The following is a 17,354-nucleotide window of genomic DNA, read 5'->3' on the forward strand; positions in this document are numbered from 1 at the left end:
ATAGAATTCCAGAAAATCCCGACTCGCCGCAGTATTTAACCGGAAATCATAAATTATTAGATTATTCTTAAACACTTCATTTGCAAGAAAATAAAATAAGAACTATTGTTCCTTCATATTAGCTGTCTTTCATAAAATCAACATATCAATATTCCATTCAATTAACAGTTTTAAATTCAAAATTCATGAATGGAATGATATCCCTCTAATTTATCGGAAGTATGTTTACCATGAACTGCATGAAACTGAACCAGAATATGAACCACAATGATACCATAATAAATCACAATGAACTACATGTACAGTTTATATGCAAAGTCACAATGCTAAAAAAATGTTATGAGCTATATCGACTAGATTTTGCTACAATTTAACGCCGTGCGTTTATGATGAATTTATAGAATATTATATGAATCATTATGATTAATCTATACCCGGTAATTGTTTTAGGCCTATGTAGAAACAGTTCATTTAGACATGATATTCTTAACCAATTCTTTTTCATATACCGGACTTGACCCTGGTTCTATGAATTGAAAAAAGGGCCGGTAAAGGGCCAGGGTGAGAGGACAGGATAACGAGACTTGTGCCGCATCTGATTATATTAAACATACATCATTTACTGAAAAATTAAATTGCGTGACAAAGTAATGATTCAGCGATCATTCTGATGTTTTTCAAATGAACAATCGACACCGGCTCGGTGTTCAATTTCCTACTTTTACCCTGTCCCCTTATTTACTACGTATTTATATTATAAAGTTATTTGTCCAAGGTATGATATGTGTTCCTATATATGAAATTAATTGAACAAATAAAAACATTCTGACAAAATTTTAGGTTGTACAAAATATGCCATATTAACGCACTTTCGGTTCTGAAGTTATTTATAGTTTAGACAAAAGGAAATGGACGGGAATCCCTGCAATGAAAATGGTAATTTACAAACAAATTTAACCAACAATTCTTCTGATATCTCCAATCATTTAACATAACAGATAATTATTTGTTTACTTTTTAACCTGGTCTGTTAAACGTGACATCAACGACAAGAATGTTTTCGTTGTCAAGAGTGTACTTTCATTCTGTTTATGAAACCCTCATTGATATTTTTTAACACTGGATGTATTTTTTAAAAGTAAACGTATCCATATGTACATAAATTACGATAACCCATAAAAATTTACATCTAATATTTACATCTATTATCAATATAGCTGAAAATTAGACATATTAAACTAGCTTCTCGTTGTGACTTCCGTTTTATCAAACTCTTTTTTTTTAGATTATCGAATACAAGGAATTCTTCGCAAAAACAATATAACAGACGAAGATGTTGAAAACTGGTTTCAAAGAAAAGCGAAAATTAAAGACGTTGTATTGAGCGTTAGTCTGACTGTCTGGCGGAAGTCTTTGGACCAACGTTTTCCGTCAAGCGTGGACGCTTTTATCTTTGCACACAATAAAAATCATTCCATCGCCATAGAAATTCAGAACCATTTTAAAAAGATTTTGTTCCAACTTGAACCAAAAATTGAAATTTTCTCGAAAGAGTCGTGGACACCCGTCGACAATGGTTCCATGCATTTTAAAACCAACGACGGTAAAGAGGTGTCGGCTTCTTTAGGGTTTTTGGTGGTGACCCCAGAGTTTTGCACAGAGGAATGGGGAACACTGTCCGGACAACCGTTCTTTCAAAGGGCCATGTATGACAAAGACGTAACCATTGTCCCCGTTTTAGTGAATAACCCACGTCATATGAAAGAAAGAATCCCGCTCGGAATAAAATGCTTGAGGTCCGTTGACTTTTACAACAAAGATGACATTATTTCTCAGAAAACAGTAGACACCTTTTTAAAGCCAGCGATTAAAAGCAGAGTGAACAAAGAGAAGGAAGAGCTAAGAAATCAGATCTATTGGTTGTACTGGAAAGTCATTGCTAAGTTACCGGAAATTAAGGAATACCACTATCCATGGTCATACCCTCAACACAAGAGATCTAGAATGCCTTCACAGGATGATTCGGATTATTACTCACATAGCACCTACCAATCATACAGCCAACAATCCTCTTCACCGAACGGAAAGGGAGACCAAACCACTGGACAGGGCTTCAATAGCGATTCTGCTTACGGCAGCGATGAGCGCAACAGCCAGTGGGCAGAGTCCACAGGTTCGGCGCCATGTGAAGATGAAGACAAGACAAGTCTCCATTCCAACCAGTCAGCAGACGATATGAATGACCTCCCACACGCGCCATCTCTAAATCTTCGCTCTTTGAGCGAGTCAATGTCAACGGTGAAATCACACAAACACAGGACCCATTCACCATTATACAGAGATATTGGTGAACAGCGATCGTCAAATGGAACATCATCATCTCAGGACGAAACGGACGTCAAGAGACAATTTTCCCACACCACTAAACCTAATACACCTAAAACAACATCGTCATGCTCAAATTCGGATTTCAGTATCCAAAACTCAACAAAATCAAACGCTTTATTCAATACAAAGACAGCATCAGAACATCGCTTGCCAGTTGCTGTGGAGGTTGAATGCAACAATCTTTTAACTTTATCATCGCACAACTCAAGCATAAACATTCCATCAACAGATATTCAAGATGCATCAGAAGTTCCAAACTCAAATCTAAGCTCCAGGTCATCGTCAATTGACCAAAGAAATAGAAGCAACAGGAGAGAAACAACACAAAACGAATTCAAGCAGTCCCCAACACCTCAACCGATCAATGTCAGTAACACGCTTTGGAACTCTCATTCGATAACTAGTTCGAACATCCATCGGCCTGCATTTAACCATGGTCATCCACAACCCCAGCCTCTACAAGTGCAAATTGACAAATTACCATCCGTAGATTTAACTTCAGGTGATATGTCGACTTCAGAACCGCCATCAAACCATTCTGCGATGAGCAGACGATCAGTAAGCAATAGCTTTCACCCTCCTCCAAGTCCACATGAGATTTTCATTAACTCATTTCCATCAGACGTAGAAGAGACAAGTACTAGTAACCTCGCATCTGCCAAGACCGCTCCTTTATCCGCCCGTGACGTCACACATTGCTTCGTCTCTGCTCCTTCGTCAGGATATTGGGATTCACAAAGAGAGAAGATGGTCAATGTCGTTAAACCTTTTTCCTCTCTCAATCATCATCATGAAGACGAGGACGACGATGATGATGAAGACGACGTTATTCGCAATGATTTTTCACCGCCTGATGCACATGCTGAAGAAACGTTCGTTAAGCAGTAAGATAACGTGCAAAACATGGATTTTGAATTAAAATTAAAAAAAAAAAGCTTACACTTTAGATGAGTAGCTCAAGTTTTAATATGGCACGTGGTTTAACGATTGGATTAATGAAATGAAAGCTTCACGGGCATTACGTACACGGTGTTTTATTCTATTAGCCGTACCCCGATACTGGAGACTTTGGAGAGGTTCAGTGGGGCAGTGTAGACTTACATGTATACAGTGCTCATGGATGTAGTAAAAGAAACTCAAAAAATTATTGTAAATATATGAGCTGATGTTAACAAACTTTTGTGAATGCGTGGAATTGTTCACTTTTTGGCATTAGTAATTTTGAAGTGTTAACATGTACTTGCTAGTAACTTAATTACGTGCTCTCAAACAATTTATGTGTGGTTGATGTGATATGTCGGTTCAGCTATCTGGGCTCCGTTTTTACAAAACTTGCGACCGTAAATCTTTTCGGTCTTAAGGAATGATAATGGACGTGTAAAACTTAAGCACAATCATTTATATTAAACTTTTTCAATTTTAAGTACGATTTACTGGTATGAAGTTAAAATATTTAGTAATTCTGAACAACGAACATTAAAGTCTTTAAAAATAATTTTGCAAAACGCAGTTATCCATCTAAAACATTTTCAAACACAGAACTCTCACTTTTTGATCAATTTTCTCTTCAGAAAAAAATGAATATTGTTTGAAGTCTAAAGAGTACGAGTTTTCCCCAAAGCCAATTTTTGTGAATTATCTCTATGTCGTCTCCATTGGGATAAGTTTTAGCATGTGTCCAATTGTATTTCTTTGTCAATTTCTGTTACAAGCATGATATATTGTTACTTTCAAAGTGAATATCCGGACTAAACATGGATAAAAATGTAGATAATAATGATGATGATGACCACAACCCCAATCGCCATGTCCTTCTCGGGTCCGTTAAAACATCTTTTTCGTGAAATATTGAGATTATATCGGAATTCAAGGAAACTTCAGTATTCATTCTAATAGGTCATCTTTTATAAAGATTGATTTTTTCCTATTACTTACACTATTTTCTATATTTTTAAATGGAAAATTTAGAAACACATATTAGAATTATATTATATATAGTCCTTTGTGTCAACTTCAAATCTTGGACCAATAGTATTGATTGATAAATAAAATCAAACAAACATGAACTGCATGCGTTCTATTGTATTGGGTATTTTGCTTTCTTCATTTTAAAAGTGATTATATTTAGGTTTGTACCTCAGATACCTTTGTACCTATAGACTGATAGAATATTAACTGATTAACTGATTGTAATTGGAACAATATGCTTTTTTTGCAACGCCAGGTGCTGAAAAAAATGTTTTTCGTTAATGATTAAAAAAGGCGTGTTGTGTGTCATTTTAAAAATGTATTAATCATTTTACCCCAAACTAAAATGTTGCAACGTCATTTAATAAAACGTTGTTTCTATAGCCGGCAACTATAAAAATGATACGTGTTTGTAGCTTCTTGTTTATTACATATTTTCTTCACAATAATATACAAGAAGATTGGTTACTCTACAAAAAAACACTTTTAATTCAGCCCATACAAAGCAATCTGCAACTAGTGAAATAACAACAACCAAAAAAAACAGACAAGGATATGTTTGAAATACAAACAGGAAAAAGACAATAATAGCTTGGTACTACAAGCATCTTTGGATGAACCAGTCTTGGGGTCCCCGCTCATTATAAAGAGGTCCTGGGTTTATTTTATTTTTGCGGTAGTTATCTTTTGTACCTAACATCAAAGAAATTGCGTTGCATCTCGAATTTACATTTATAAAAAACAATTTACAGAAAATATAATTATATATATCAGGAAGATGGCGATATAAAGTTCAGTCTCCATACTAAACCGATCGAATCTCTATTCTGCACCTCAGACCGTCTAGCTACCACCCTTCCTTTCCCCACTTTAAAAGTTTTCCCAAATGATAAACTACCCGATGAAGAATCTGTACTCCTGACGAAATCTTTGAGAAAGATGTCGAAATCTCATCTGTGAATTTAAGGCTTCAAAGTCAGTCCATCCAAAGTGATCTGCCATTAATGAGGATGAGATAACACACAAACAAACAAAAACCATAAAGACTATAGTAGGGTTACACCTGTCGCGACCTATCCACAAACGTCCACAATAACCATAACGGCATCCAAAGAAAGAAGTCTAGGTGCCTTTTGTACAGGTACAAGTCTAGGCGCCTTTTGTACAGGTACAAGTCTAGGTACCTTTTGTACAGGTACAAGTCTAGGTGCCTTTTGTACAGGTACAAGTCTAGGTGCCTTTTGTACAGGTACAAGTCTAGGTGCCTTTTGTACAGGTACAAGTCTAGGTGCCTTTTGTACAGGTACAAGTCTAGGTGCCTTTTGTACAGGTACAAGTCTAGGTGCCTTTTGTACAGGTACAAGTCTAGGTGCCTTTTGTACAGGTTCAAGTCTAGGTGCCTTTTGTAAAGGTACAACACTGACAGGTTTATTAGCCACATTACGGGTCGTACCCAAGAAATAATGGGCAACCTGTCCTAAATGTCAACTGCATATATCTCTTTTCGCTGTAATGTTCCTTCAAAGCAAGATACCGAGGAAACAAGAATTCTACAACCACCATTCGAGCATCAAGACAAAAAAATCAAAAAGAGTCCAACAGGAAACAAATTATCCTCAGGGGTCACAAATGGAAAGGTGTGACAATACTAATAATCCTTATATTGGATTGGACACGGAGAAGAAGGGTTCTGGAAGCACAGACTTTTAAATTTTAGATAATAAATAAATAAGTCTGAACTTTCCATAAAATCAAAACATATTTTTGTGTCAAATAGTGCAAAACTTGACAATTCTAAACCGGCGAAAGGTGAGACGTGATCTGAATTTTATATGTTTTTGAATTTTTTGTTGTCGTCACTTCCGGTACCGATTTATCGGACATTTTGTACATTTTTACGACGTATTTTGTGCAGAGTTGATCTCAGAAACTATCTGGGATATGACCATGAAATTTTCAGGATAGGTAGTCTATAGTTTGAAGTTGTGCACTATTATATTGTACATTGCAGTCTACTTTATGGAAATTATTATTTTATCATCAAAAAATTGCATTTTGATTTCATGTTATGTTTATATGTATAACAAGTTGCTGTCCTTTAAAAAAGGACTGCAATACGTGGACCATTTGCATGTGTTTCCAACGAAAACGTGAAAGTCTTAAAATTATCACAGATTCCACCGACTCTAGCCCCCCGCTTTTAACCACTAAATATGTTCTTTGTATTATGTATCCCCGAGTACCCAAACTCCGTCACCATAAGCAGAAAACATTCCGCGTTTCTCTGTAAATTATTTTTTTGCAGTTTTTATCGTCTGCAATCATTAAATATAATCTGAAACGTTATAATTTAGAAAATTATTAGCAAAAATATTTTTATTATCATTCAAATAAGCTCTCTGAATACGACGTTTATCACACGTGCTATCATAACTTATGAACCTAACTCCGTCACCCACATGATCTATGATACGCCAGGGAATGAAGACACGTTAACAATTTAGTTTAAACTCAACTTGTATCTAGGCCAAGTTATTATAAGTAAAATAGGTGTATACAATTTAAATTGTATATCATTTCATCAAAGTGAAATGATCGCCAGAATAAAAAAAATGGGCCCTTGTAACAAAAATCACAATGACCTCTCAGAATGTATGGATGCCGTTTGATTTCTGTCCTTATATATTTGAAATATATCATATCAACTATGAATATATTAATGATTATTTTATTTATTAATTACATTTTTAATAAATGTAGCATATTCCAAATACCGACATACCGTATATATCTGTAACCCTGTATAATTAAAAAATTACGGCATGAGCGATTTGACGTTATCATCAAGTGTAGTGCACAAAAGATATTGCGGACTAAAAAAAATGTATTAATGACCTTAATAAAAAATAAATCACATGTGAAATGTTTCATCGTGACCTCTCTTAAAATGACTGACCACGGTAAGGAATCAAATAGCCCGCGTGTTAGAAATATCGTTATTTTAGTGCATCCGTGAAAAGATGTTAGCTGATTTCACGCAATTATTGTTGCATAAAATGTGCAAGGTGTAATTTTGTTATGTTTATACACATTCTTAAATTTAACCGTTGTAAATTGTTGACATTTGATTGAAGATTATTGACATGCAAAAAATGACGCCATAATCGCATTTGATTTCAAACGGCGAGGAGTTTCCCGAAAGTGACGGAGTTAGGGGGCTATGCGATACTCTGTATATGTATAGTTGACTTTTAATCTCAGAATTTTTAAAAAGTTCATACTTCTAAAATAATAAATATTATGATCTATATTAATGAAGATTGCATGTATAGTATCAGGCATTCGGCGAATTCTACTATTTGCTCACACATTACGCGTCGCACTACTTTGTTAATTATGCAGTGACAGCTTTGTGATTTTGGTGCATTTTTCTTGAGATTTAAACTTTTATACAACCATTATATTATATACAGTCACATAATTATTCATTCATTCTTAAATACTTATATAATTTTAATCGGGAAGGACTCGATCTAGCCTCGCCTTCTATAAAAGTAAAGTTCAGCTACATGTGTATTCGGAAAACCACAAAACATTGCAAATAATGCTATTTGATGCATGCTGTAGTTTCGGCATAACATTACCTTATTTCATTATACTGACAGTTTATATCACATGCCGATCATTTCTTTAAAAGGAATACTTTGTTTCTGTAATGTTTACCGACAACTTTACAATTACAGCGCCTTAGAACTTACATGTGCATATGGCATGGAATCCCGATCCCGATTCAAATAAACCTGTGCTAGCCTGGTTCCCTGAGCTACCCATTACGCACAGGAACCAGGCTAGCTCATGCGCAGACTGAATTTTCCCCATAGCATCCGGTTTAACCTCGCTTATATATTTTCTGCGTGGACCTCAGGGTCCACGCAATGAAACTTAAGGTAAAAACAGATGTGAAAACTAAGAACATATTAACAAGTATTGGGGTGATGAACTTATGGGAAAATCAATTTTTTGAAAAGCCAGAAATTATTTTAACAACCGCCAAGCAACGTATTGTTGATAATTTTAAACAGTCTATACTAGCTGACATAAATGCCTCTTCCAAATGTACAATCTATAAATATTTAGTTGATCATTGTACCTTGCAGGATATCTAACAAAAAGAATTCCTTTACAATATAAGAAACTTATATGTAAACTAGATACGACCTCGTTACGAGTAACGAGTAGGTCTTCCGTCCGATTTTTTTTTTTTTTAGATAAAATGATACCATGAGATATCGATACATGTACAATTTCAAAATTACCCCCCCCCCCCAAAAAAAAAATTGAAGATAAAGAATAAAAACCCTAATTACGTCAGACATGGGCCTGATGATGACTCTTTTAAACCGATACTGTAGAGATCAACAACTTTGATTTTTATAATGCATAACAAAATATTTATCGTTTTCAAGTTATTTGTAATAGAATTTACGAGTCTTTTGGTCCCTAATTAAAGGGGCCAGCCCCTTTTTCTTGATTTTATTGGATAGAACTTTTGATTCTCTACTACTTTTGTTCTATATGTCTTGTCAAAATATCAACTGATAAAAAGATACTGATCAAAACATATGGAAATTTTGATTCGAAATCTGTACCCCATTTTTGTGACTAAGCGAGCTCCAAGGAATAGCGCCACTGGTGCAAAACAACTAAATAGTGCACAACTTCAAACCATGTTCTACCTATCCTGAAAATTTCAAAGTCATATCTCTTATAGTTTCTGAGATCAACTCTGCACAAAATTGGTCGTAAAAAATTACAAAATCGACCGTAAATCCGGACCGGAAGTGACGACGACAAAAAATTCAAAAATATATAAAATTCAGATAATTTCCCATCATCTGTGAAAAAATTGTTCAGATCGGTTGAGTAGTTTTCGAGAAATCGCGTGCACAAAATTTGAAAAAAAATAATAATAAACAGTACGAAAACAATAAGGTCTTCCGTTGGAAACGGAAGACCTTAATTAAGATTATCATCTCATTGTCTTACCGTCGAAACTGGCAGATATAACAATGTTCCATTACAGAGACGTTTATGTCCTCTATGTACTTTAAATATAAAAGATGAATATCATTTTATATTGAAATGTCCCTATTACTGTGACTTAAGAGAAAAAATCCTTAAGAAGTTTCAATATATTAAACCCTCTGTCTTTAAATTAATTCTATTATTGTCAACACAAAATGGAAAGGATTTGTGCAATTTAGGTAAATATATTAAGAATGCTTTTATGATCAGAAAACTTCATGTTTAAACTTGCCTTTTTCAAGTGACCAGTATATTAATTGTTACATTGTTTATATAAATTGTATATGTCTATGAGCTGTACAGCTGTTGACAAATAAACAATACAATACAATAATATCGACAGATGCCCCATACCACTTTATTAAATGGATTTGATATGTATCAGGGGACCTTTTGTACTATCAACACTAATTTCTGGGTCAGTGAGCCAGGGTCCATTATCACGTACTGCAGTACTAGCATGATTTGTAACTGAGCGTGTTTTTATAGTAACAAATTTCCATTCAGGGTTCCAGCAAGATTCCAGCAATGTTCCAGTGATGATCCAGCAATAGTCACCGATGTTCCGGTATTCAACGTTTAATGATTTTATACAAAGATAAAGATTGTAAATACTTATTGATGTTCCTCTTGTTGCTCGACTGATTAGACACACGACGGCTGTCGTGACATAGGTCTATGTAGACACCGTTCATTTAGACATGATATTCTTAACCAATTCTTACACATATATTTTCTTACTTGAATCTGGTTCCAAGAAATAAAAAAGAGGGTAGGGAGTGAGAGGAATGGCTGACGAAACTTAAGAAGCATCTAATAATACAAAACTTACTAGTACACCATTTTAAATTTTAAAAAAACCTGAGTGAATCATTCAGTTATGTCAATGGTGATCGAGTTGCCATGTACCGGCTCGGTATTTTATATCCTACATTTACCCCGTACCGTGTTTTTTAAGAATAAATTTATTTGTCTAAGATTTAATATATGTTCCTATATATGAAATCAATTGAACAAATAAAAACATTCTGACAAAATTTTAGGTTGTACAAAATATGCCATCACTGCGCAATTTTTGTTCCAATGTTATTTTTAGTTCTGCCATAGAAAATGGATGGGAATCCCTGCCATGAAAACGGTAATTTACAAACCAATTTAAACAACAATTCTTCTGATATCTCCAATCATTTAACATAACAGATAATTATTTGTTAACTTTTTAACCTGGTCACGTGACGCCGACGACAAAAATGTTTACGTTGTCAAGAGTGTACTTTCATTCTGTTTATGAAACCTTCATTGAGATTTTTTTAACACTGGATGTATTTTTTAACAGTAAACGTATCCGTGTCTACAGAAATTACGATAACCCACGTAAATTTAGATCTAACAATTACATCTTTTATCAATACAGCTGAAAAAATAGACATATTAAACTAGCTTCTCATTGTCACTTCCGTTTTCTCAAACTCTTTTTTTTAGATTATCAAATACAAGGAATTCTACGCGAAAACAATATAACAGACGAAGATGTTGAATACTGGTTTCAAAGAAAAGCGAAAGTTAAAGACGTTGTATTGAGCGTTAGTCTGTCTGTCTGGCGGAAGTCTTTGGACCCACGATTTCCGTCAAGTCGCGTGGACGCTGTTATCTTTGCACACAATAAAAATCATTCCATCGCCATAGAAATTCAGAACCATTTTCAAAAGATTTTGTTCCAACTTGAACCAAAAATTGAAATTTTCTCGAAAGAGTCGTGGACACCCGTCGACAATGGTTCCATGCATTTTAAAACCAACGACGGTAAAGAGGTATCGGCTTCTTTAGGGTTTTTGGTGGTGACCCCAGAGTTTTGCACGGAGGAATGGGGAACACTGGCCGGACAACCGTTCTTTCAAAGAGCCATGTATGACAAAGACGTAACCATTGTCCCCGTTTTAGTGAATAACCCGCGTCATATGAAAGAAAAAATCCCGCTCAGAATCAAATGCTTGAGGTCCGTTGACTTTTACAACAAAGATGACATTATTTCTCAGAAAACAGAAGACACCTTTTTAAAACCAGCGATTAAAAACAGAGTGAACAAAGAGAAGGAAGAGCTAAGAAATCACATCTATTGGTTGTACTGGAACGTCATTGCCAACTTACCGGAAATTAAGGAGTACCACTATCCATGGTCATACCCTCAACACAAGAGATCTAGAATGCCTTCACAGGATGATTCGGATTATTACTCACATAGCACCTACCAATCATACAGCCAACAATCCTCTTCACCGAACGGAAAGGGAGACCAAACCACTGGACAGGGCTTAAATAGTGATTCTGCTTACGGCAGCGATGAGCGCAACAGCCAGTGGCCAGAGTCTACAGGTTCGGCGCCATGTGAAGATGAAGACAAGACAAGTCTCCACTCCAACCAGTCAGCAAACGATATGAATGACCTCCCACACGCGCCATCTCTAAACCTTCGATCTTTGAGGGAGTCAATGTCAACGGTGAAATCACAAAAACACAAGACCCATTCACCATTACACAGAGATATTGGTGAACAGCGATCGTCAAATGGAACATCATCATCTCAGGACGAAACGGACGTCAAGAGGCATTTTTCCCACACCACTAAACCTAATACACCTAAAACAACAACGTCATGCTCAAATTCGGATTTCAGTATCCAAAACTCAACAAAATCAAACGCTTTATTCAATACAAAGCCATCATTAGAACATCGCTTGCCAGTTGCAGTGGAGGTTGAATGCAACAATCTTTTAACTTTATCATCGCACAACTCAAACAAAAACATTCCATCAACAGATATTCATGATGCATCAGAAGTTCCAAACTCAAATCTAAGCTCCAGATGATCGTCAATTGACCACAGAAATAGAAGCAACAGGAGAGAAACAACACAAACCGAATTCAAACAGTCACCCACACCTCAACCGATCAATGTCAGTAACACGCTTTGGAACTCTCATTCGATAACTAGGTCGAGTGATTCTTCGCATACGGACGGGTCAGTAACAGACTCTAAGAACATCCACCGGCCTGCATATAACTATGGTCATCCACAACCCCAGCTTCTACACTTGCAAATTGACAAATTACCATCCGTAGATTTAACTTCTCGTTATATGTCGACTTCAGAACCGCCATTAAACAATTCTGCGATGAGCAGACGATCAGTAAGCATTAGCTTTCAACCTCCGCCAAATTCTCATGAGATTTCTATAGACTCATTTCCATCAGAAATAGAACAGACAACTACATCCTTCAAGACCGCTCCTTTTCCCGTCCGTGACATCACACATTACTTTCGACCGTCAGGAGACTGTGTTGTTGCTCCGTCGTCGGGATATTGGGATTCACGAAGAGATGCATCGGTGAAATCACACAAACACAATACCAAATCACCGTTACAAATGAATATTGATGAAGAGCGACCACTAAATAAAACATCAAGCCACTATTTCAACCAGTCAGCAGACCAAACGGATGACCTCCCGCACGCGCCATCTCTAAATATTCGCTCATTCTTCGAGTCAGTGTCATCGGTAAAATCAAACGAACAGAAGGCCCGTTCACCAATACACAGAGATATTGGTGAACAGCGAACATCAAATGGAACATCATCATCTCAGGACGAAACGGACGTCAAGAGGCATTTTTCTTACGCCACTTATTCAAGTTTATCATCGCACTACTCAAATATAAACATTCCATCAACAGATTTTCAAGATGCGTCAGAAGTTCCAAACGCAAATCATAGCTCCAAATCATCGCCACTTAACCAAAGAAATAGAAGCAACAGGAGAGAAACAACACAAAACGAATTCAAGCAGTCCCCCACACCTCAACCGATCAATGTCAGTAACACGCTTTGGAACTTTTATACGAAAAATAGCTCGAGCGATTCTTCGTATCAGGACGGGTCTCTAACAGACTCTAAGAACATCCACCAGCCTTCATTTAACTATGGTCATCCACAACCCCAGCTTCTACACTTGCATATTGACAAATCACCTTCCGTAGATTTAACTTCTCGTTATATGTCGACTTCAGAACCGCCATCAAACAATTTTGCGATGAGCAGACGATCAGTAAGCAATAGCTTTCAACCTCCGCCAAGTCCACATGAGATTTTCATTAACTCATTTCCATCAGACGTAGAAGAGACAACCACTCCCTTCAAGACCGCTCCTTTTCCCGCCCGTGACGTCACACATTGCTTTCGACCGTCAGGAGACTGTGTTGTTGCTCCGTCGTCAGGATATTCGGATTCACGAAGAAATAAGATGGTCAATGTCGTTAAACCTATTTTTCTTCTCAATCATCATTACGAAGACGACGACGATGATGATGAAGACGACGTTTTTCGCAATGATTTATCGCTGCCCGATACACATGCAGAAGAAGCGAACGTTGCAGTATTCTTAATTGCAATAAACGGATATTGGGTAAAAAAGCCTACATTTTAGATACACTAGCTGAGAATTCAGTATACATGTACATGTAAACGTGTTTATTGCTTGTTTTAATGAAAGGAAATCCTCATGGGCGCATTACGTTCATGGTGTAGTACCTTTAATGTTTTTTTTCTATTTGCCATACCCCGATACTGGAGACTTTAGAGAGGTTCAGTGGGGCAATGTAGACTTACACAGTGCTCATGAATGTAGTAATTAGTAACTTTTTGGCATTAGTAATTTTGAAGTGTTAACATGTATTTGTTAGTAATAACGTGCTCTCAAACAAGTTTGGTTCAGGTGATATGTCGGTTCAGCTATCTGGGCTGCGTTTAACAAAACTTGCGACAATTAAGGTCGTAAATCTTTTCGGTCTTACAGAATGATTATAATATAACGGACGTGTAAAATTCACGCACTATCATTTATATCAAACTGTTTCAACTCTAAGTACGGTTAACTGGTATTAAGGTGGAATTACACATCATCACAAAATGGCTGACCGTATATCCGTTCTTCCGCGTGTCACAAAATTTGCAAAAATGGGGAAAATATGCATTTTAAATTTGCGTCAGTCATTTTTTGCGATTTCAAAGGTTTCTTATAGAATATAATACGGGATGTGATTTCTGCGTATTCAATATTAAGCGATCGCGAAAATAGCGAAAATTACATCATCGCTAAAATTACCGGAAATAAGGCAATATTTGGTAGCTTATAAACAATAAACATTTATAAATTCAGTCTCAAGTATTTTTGCAAAAACGCAGCTTTCTGTCTAAACATATTTTAAATACAGAACTCTCACTTTTTGATCAAACATCTTTTCAGACGTCAAAATAGAATATTGTTCATAACTTTGAAATCGAATAAAACCCTTTTTAGAGACTTAACACGGATGAAAAATGTAAACAATGATGATGATGACCACGACCCCAATCGCCATGTCCTTCTCGGGTCCATTAAAAACATCTGTTTTAACCTAAATGATATTGGCAATGTCAAGGAATCTACAACATTTATTCCACTAGATTATCTTATATAGAAATTGATTTTTTTCCTTTTCACTTGCCATCCCTTTTTTTATAATTTTTTAAATTGAAAATTTTGGAACACTTTTTACATTTAAAATGTGTGTCAACCTTATTAAATTCTTATATATGTATCTGCATAGTATTTATTTAAATCAATTAATAAAAGCAATCAAACCTTAATTGGGTTTAATTGTACAGGGCTTTTTTGCAGAGTTTTCTTAATTTCCAATTGTCTCGGAATCTTTGTACCTAAAGATTGATAGAATATTAATTTATCTTGAGTTGGATCAATTCACTTTTTTGTAACGCCATACCGTATATCCAGGTTTTTTTCCCGTGTCACAAAATTTGCGAAAATAGTAAAAATCTGTAAAAATTTATTTTGCGACAGTCATTTTTTTGCGATATAAAAAGTTTCTTATAGAAAACGACACAGGATATATTTTCTGCCTTATCCAATATTTGCGATTTAAAAAGGGTCGCGAAAAAAGCGAAAATTAGATTATCGCGAAAATTATCGGATATACGGTATTTTGTTGCTTGACAGTTATCTTGAAATAGAAATGTTTTTGTTAATACATAATTGTACAATATGAAGTGACATCTCGTGTTCTGTGCGGAAGTGGCGCGTAATATGCAATGATATGGAATATACAGAAGTGTCGTGTTGTGTGCCTTTATATAAATAGTGCCTGTTTGGGAGGGTAACAGTTGAAATTGACACCCCGAGAAAATCATTGTCAACCGACGCGAAGCGGAGGTTGACATTTTGTTTTTGAGGGGTGTCAATTTCATCTGTTACCCTCATCAACAGGCTCTATTTATTTTATTATACTGAATGTCTTAATTTTAGAAAAAAAAACTGCTTTTATATAGAAATGACGTGAATTTAACGGCGAACCGTACGCGCATAATTTACGCGCATGATACAATGCGTTCTGTCGGTCCGTTGCCAAGCGTGTTGCTAACGCTGAAAGTAAGAGAACGGATTGTCAATTGCGTCTAAGCCAATCAAATTTCAGTATTTAACATGAAAATATAATAAAAGTTCTTGTTTGTTTCTTTTATTTTTTTATCTTCACTTTATTACTATCATCAACATCCTCATCAACAAAACGAAACACTTCATATGTCCGTTACAAGCTGTCTACAAAACCTTTGCCTCGCCTTTATATACTTAAACAACTCGACAACTAAGTAGATGTTAGGTTTACATTCTTTGAATGTGATGGTCTAACTATTTTCTTGGCTGCAGATTGAAAGGTTCTGATTGTACAAGAAATGAACCCTGCATGGGTTTGGTTCTAATCTGACTGCTAGAGCTCTATTAATAAACTTAGAATAAGATATCGATATTACATTGAGTTCACTAAGTGAAAGAAATGTTGTTGCATCTCGAATTAATTTACACTTATTAAAATCAATTAACAGAAAACATAACTATATGTATCTGAAAGATGGCGACGTAAAGTCCAGTCTCCATACCAAACCCACTGATTCTCTTTTCCGTACCTCAAGCCGTCTAGCTGCCACACCCCGCACACTTTCAAATGTGTTCCTAAAGAATAAACTAACCTCTTCTGATAAAATCTTTGAGAAAGATGTATCAAATCCCATCTGTGAATTCAGCTCATTCAATGCAATCTGCAGTTGAATTGTGAGGTGACAAACAAGAAAAAACAATCCAAGAAAATGGAAACTCTTTATTTTGCAATGTAAAAAAGACAAGACTTCGCCACAACCCATCACCCCGTCCTAGGAGAGAAATCTAGGTGCAATTTGTGTAACTACAGCACTGAGACTGATAGATTGGATATCCACATTACGGGTGCACTCACAGAATATTATGTAACATGCCTTGTCGCACAGACAACTGCATTTATCTTATCAGTAAAAGGTTTGCTTTAAACAATGCATTGGACGGTCACGAAACCTCCGCAAAAATCTATAACCAACGTTCCACCATTAAGGTGGTATGGGACACCTCCATATTGTGATGTATTGTTTATCAATAAAAAAACAATAATAGTTTCTTTCTCAGTTTAGTCAGCTTACAGTGTAGTGCAGAGGGTTAGAGGGCTTACTACGAATATGTAAGTCATTAGTTCGAATCCCACTGGAGGTTTTACAATTTAAAACTCTCCAAATATTTTCAATTTAGCTATTTTTGGTTAAATATTGTAAAATTTGAAAATTCTAAACCGGTGAAAGTTTTCTAATTTTAATGTACTTTAATCCACATTGATATCGACAGATGTTCCATACCACCTTAAGACCAAGAAAAAATAATTTCAACAGGTGACATTTCTCGACCTCAGTGGTCACTGTTGGAAAGATATGACAGAAGTGGTTACTGGCCACAATCCTCATAGTGCATCCTCATGCACGGAGAGGAAAAGACGCGCGCGAG

The 17,354-nt window shown here is 35.9% G+C and overlaps 3 protein-coding genes across 3 annotated transcripts; all 3 read left to right on the forward strand.

The window, feature by feature from the left end:
• The first annotated feature begins 789 nt into the window (after positions 1-789).
• On the forward strand, positions 790-4,454 carry LOC128177979 (putative uncharacterized protein DDB_G0291812). The gene is made up of 2 exons (XM_052844920.1): positions 790-936; positions 1,286-4,454. Exons 1-2 carry the CDS (start codon positions 909-911, stop codon positions 3,274-3,276), a joined length of 2,019 nt encoding a protein of 672 aa, XP_052700880.1. The 5' UTR covers positions 790-908; the 3' UTR covers positions 3,277-4,454.
• Positions 4,455-10,928: 6,474 nt separating this feature from the next.
• LOC128175171 (uncharacterized) lies at positions 10,929-12,831 on the forward strand. Its single transcript, XM_052840609.1, has one exon. It carries the CDS (start codon positions 11,223-11,225, stop codon positions 12,306-12,308), a length of 1,086 nt encoding a protein of 361 aa, XP_052696569.1. The 5' UTR covers positions 10,929-11,222; the 3' UTR covers positions 12,309-12,831.
• LOC128175170 (uncharacterized) lies at positions 12,579-15,630 on the forward strand. Its single transcript, XM_052840608.1, has one exon. The coding sequence runs from the start codon at positions 12,579-12,581 to the stop codon at positions 13,920-13,922; it is 1,344 nt and encodes a 447-aa protein (XP_052696568.1). The 3' UTR covers positions 13,923-15,630.
• The last annotated feature ends 1,724 nt before the right edge of the window (positions 15,631-17,354 follow it).

This window comes from Crassostrea angulata, chromosome 3, assembly GCF_025612915.1.
Source record: "Crassostrea angulata isolate pt1a10 chromosome 3, ASM2561291v2, whole genome shotgun sequence".
Taxonomy (NCBI): domain Eukaryota; kingdom Metazoa; phylum Mollusca; class Bivalvia; order Ostreida; family Ostreidae; genus Magallana; species Magallana angulata.

Bases quoted from the DNA above. Each gene is read 5' to 3' on its own strand.
- LOC128177979 (XM_052844920.1), top strand. From the start codon at position 909: ATGGACGGGAATCCCTGCAATGAAAATG. The intron at 937-1,285 runs GTAATTTACAAA...CTTTTTTTTTAG, and splicing joins GAATCCCTGCAATGAAAATG to ATTATCGAATACAAGGAATT.
- LOC128175171 (XM_052840609.1), top strand. From the start codon at position 11,223: ATGCATTTTAAAACCAACGACGGTAAAGAGGTATCGGCTTCTTTAGGG.
- LOC128175170 (XM_052840608.1), top strand. From the start codon at position 12,579: ATGTCGACTTCAGAACCGCCATTAAACAATTCTGCGATGAGCAGACGA.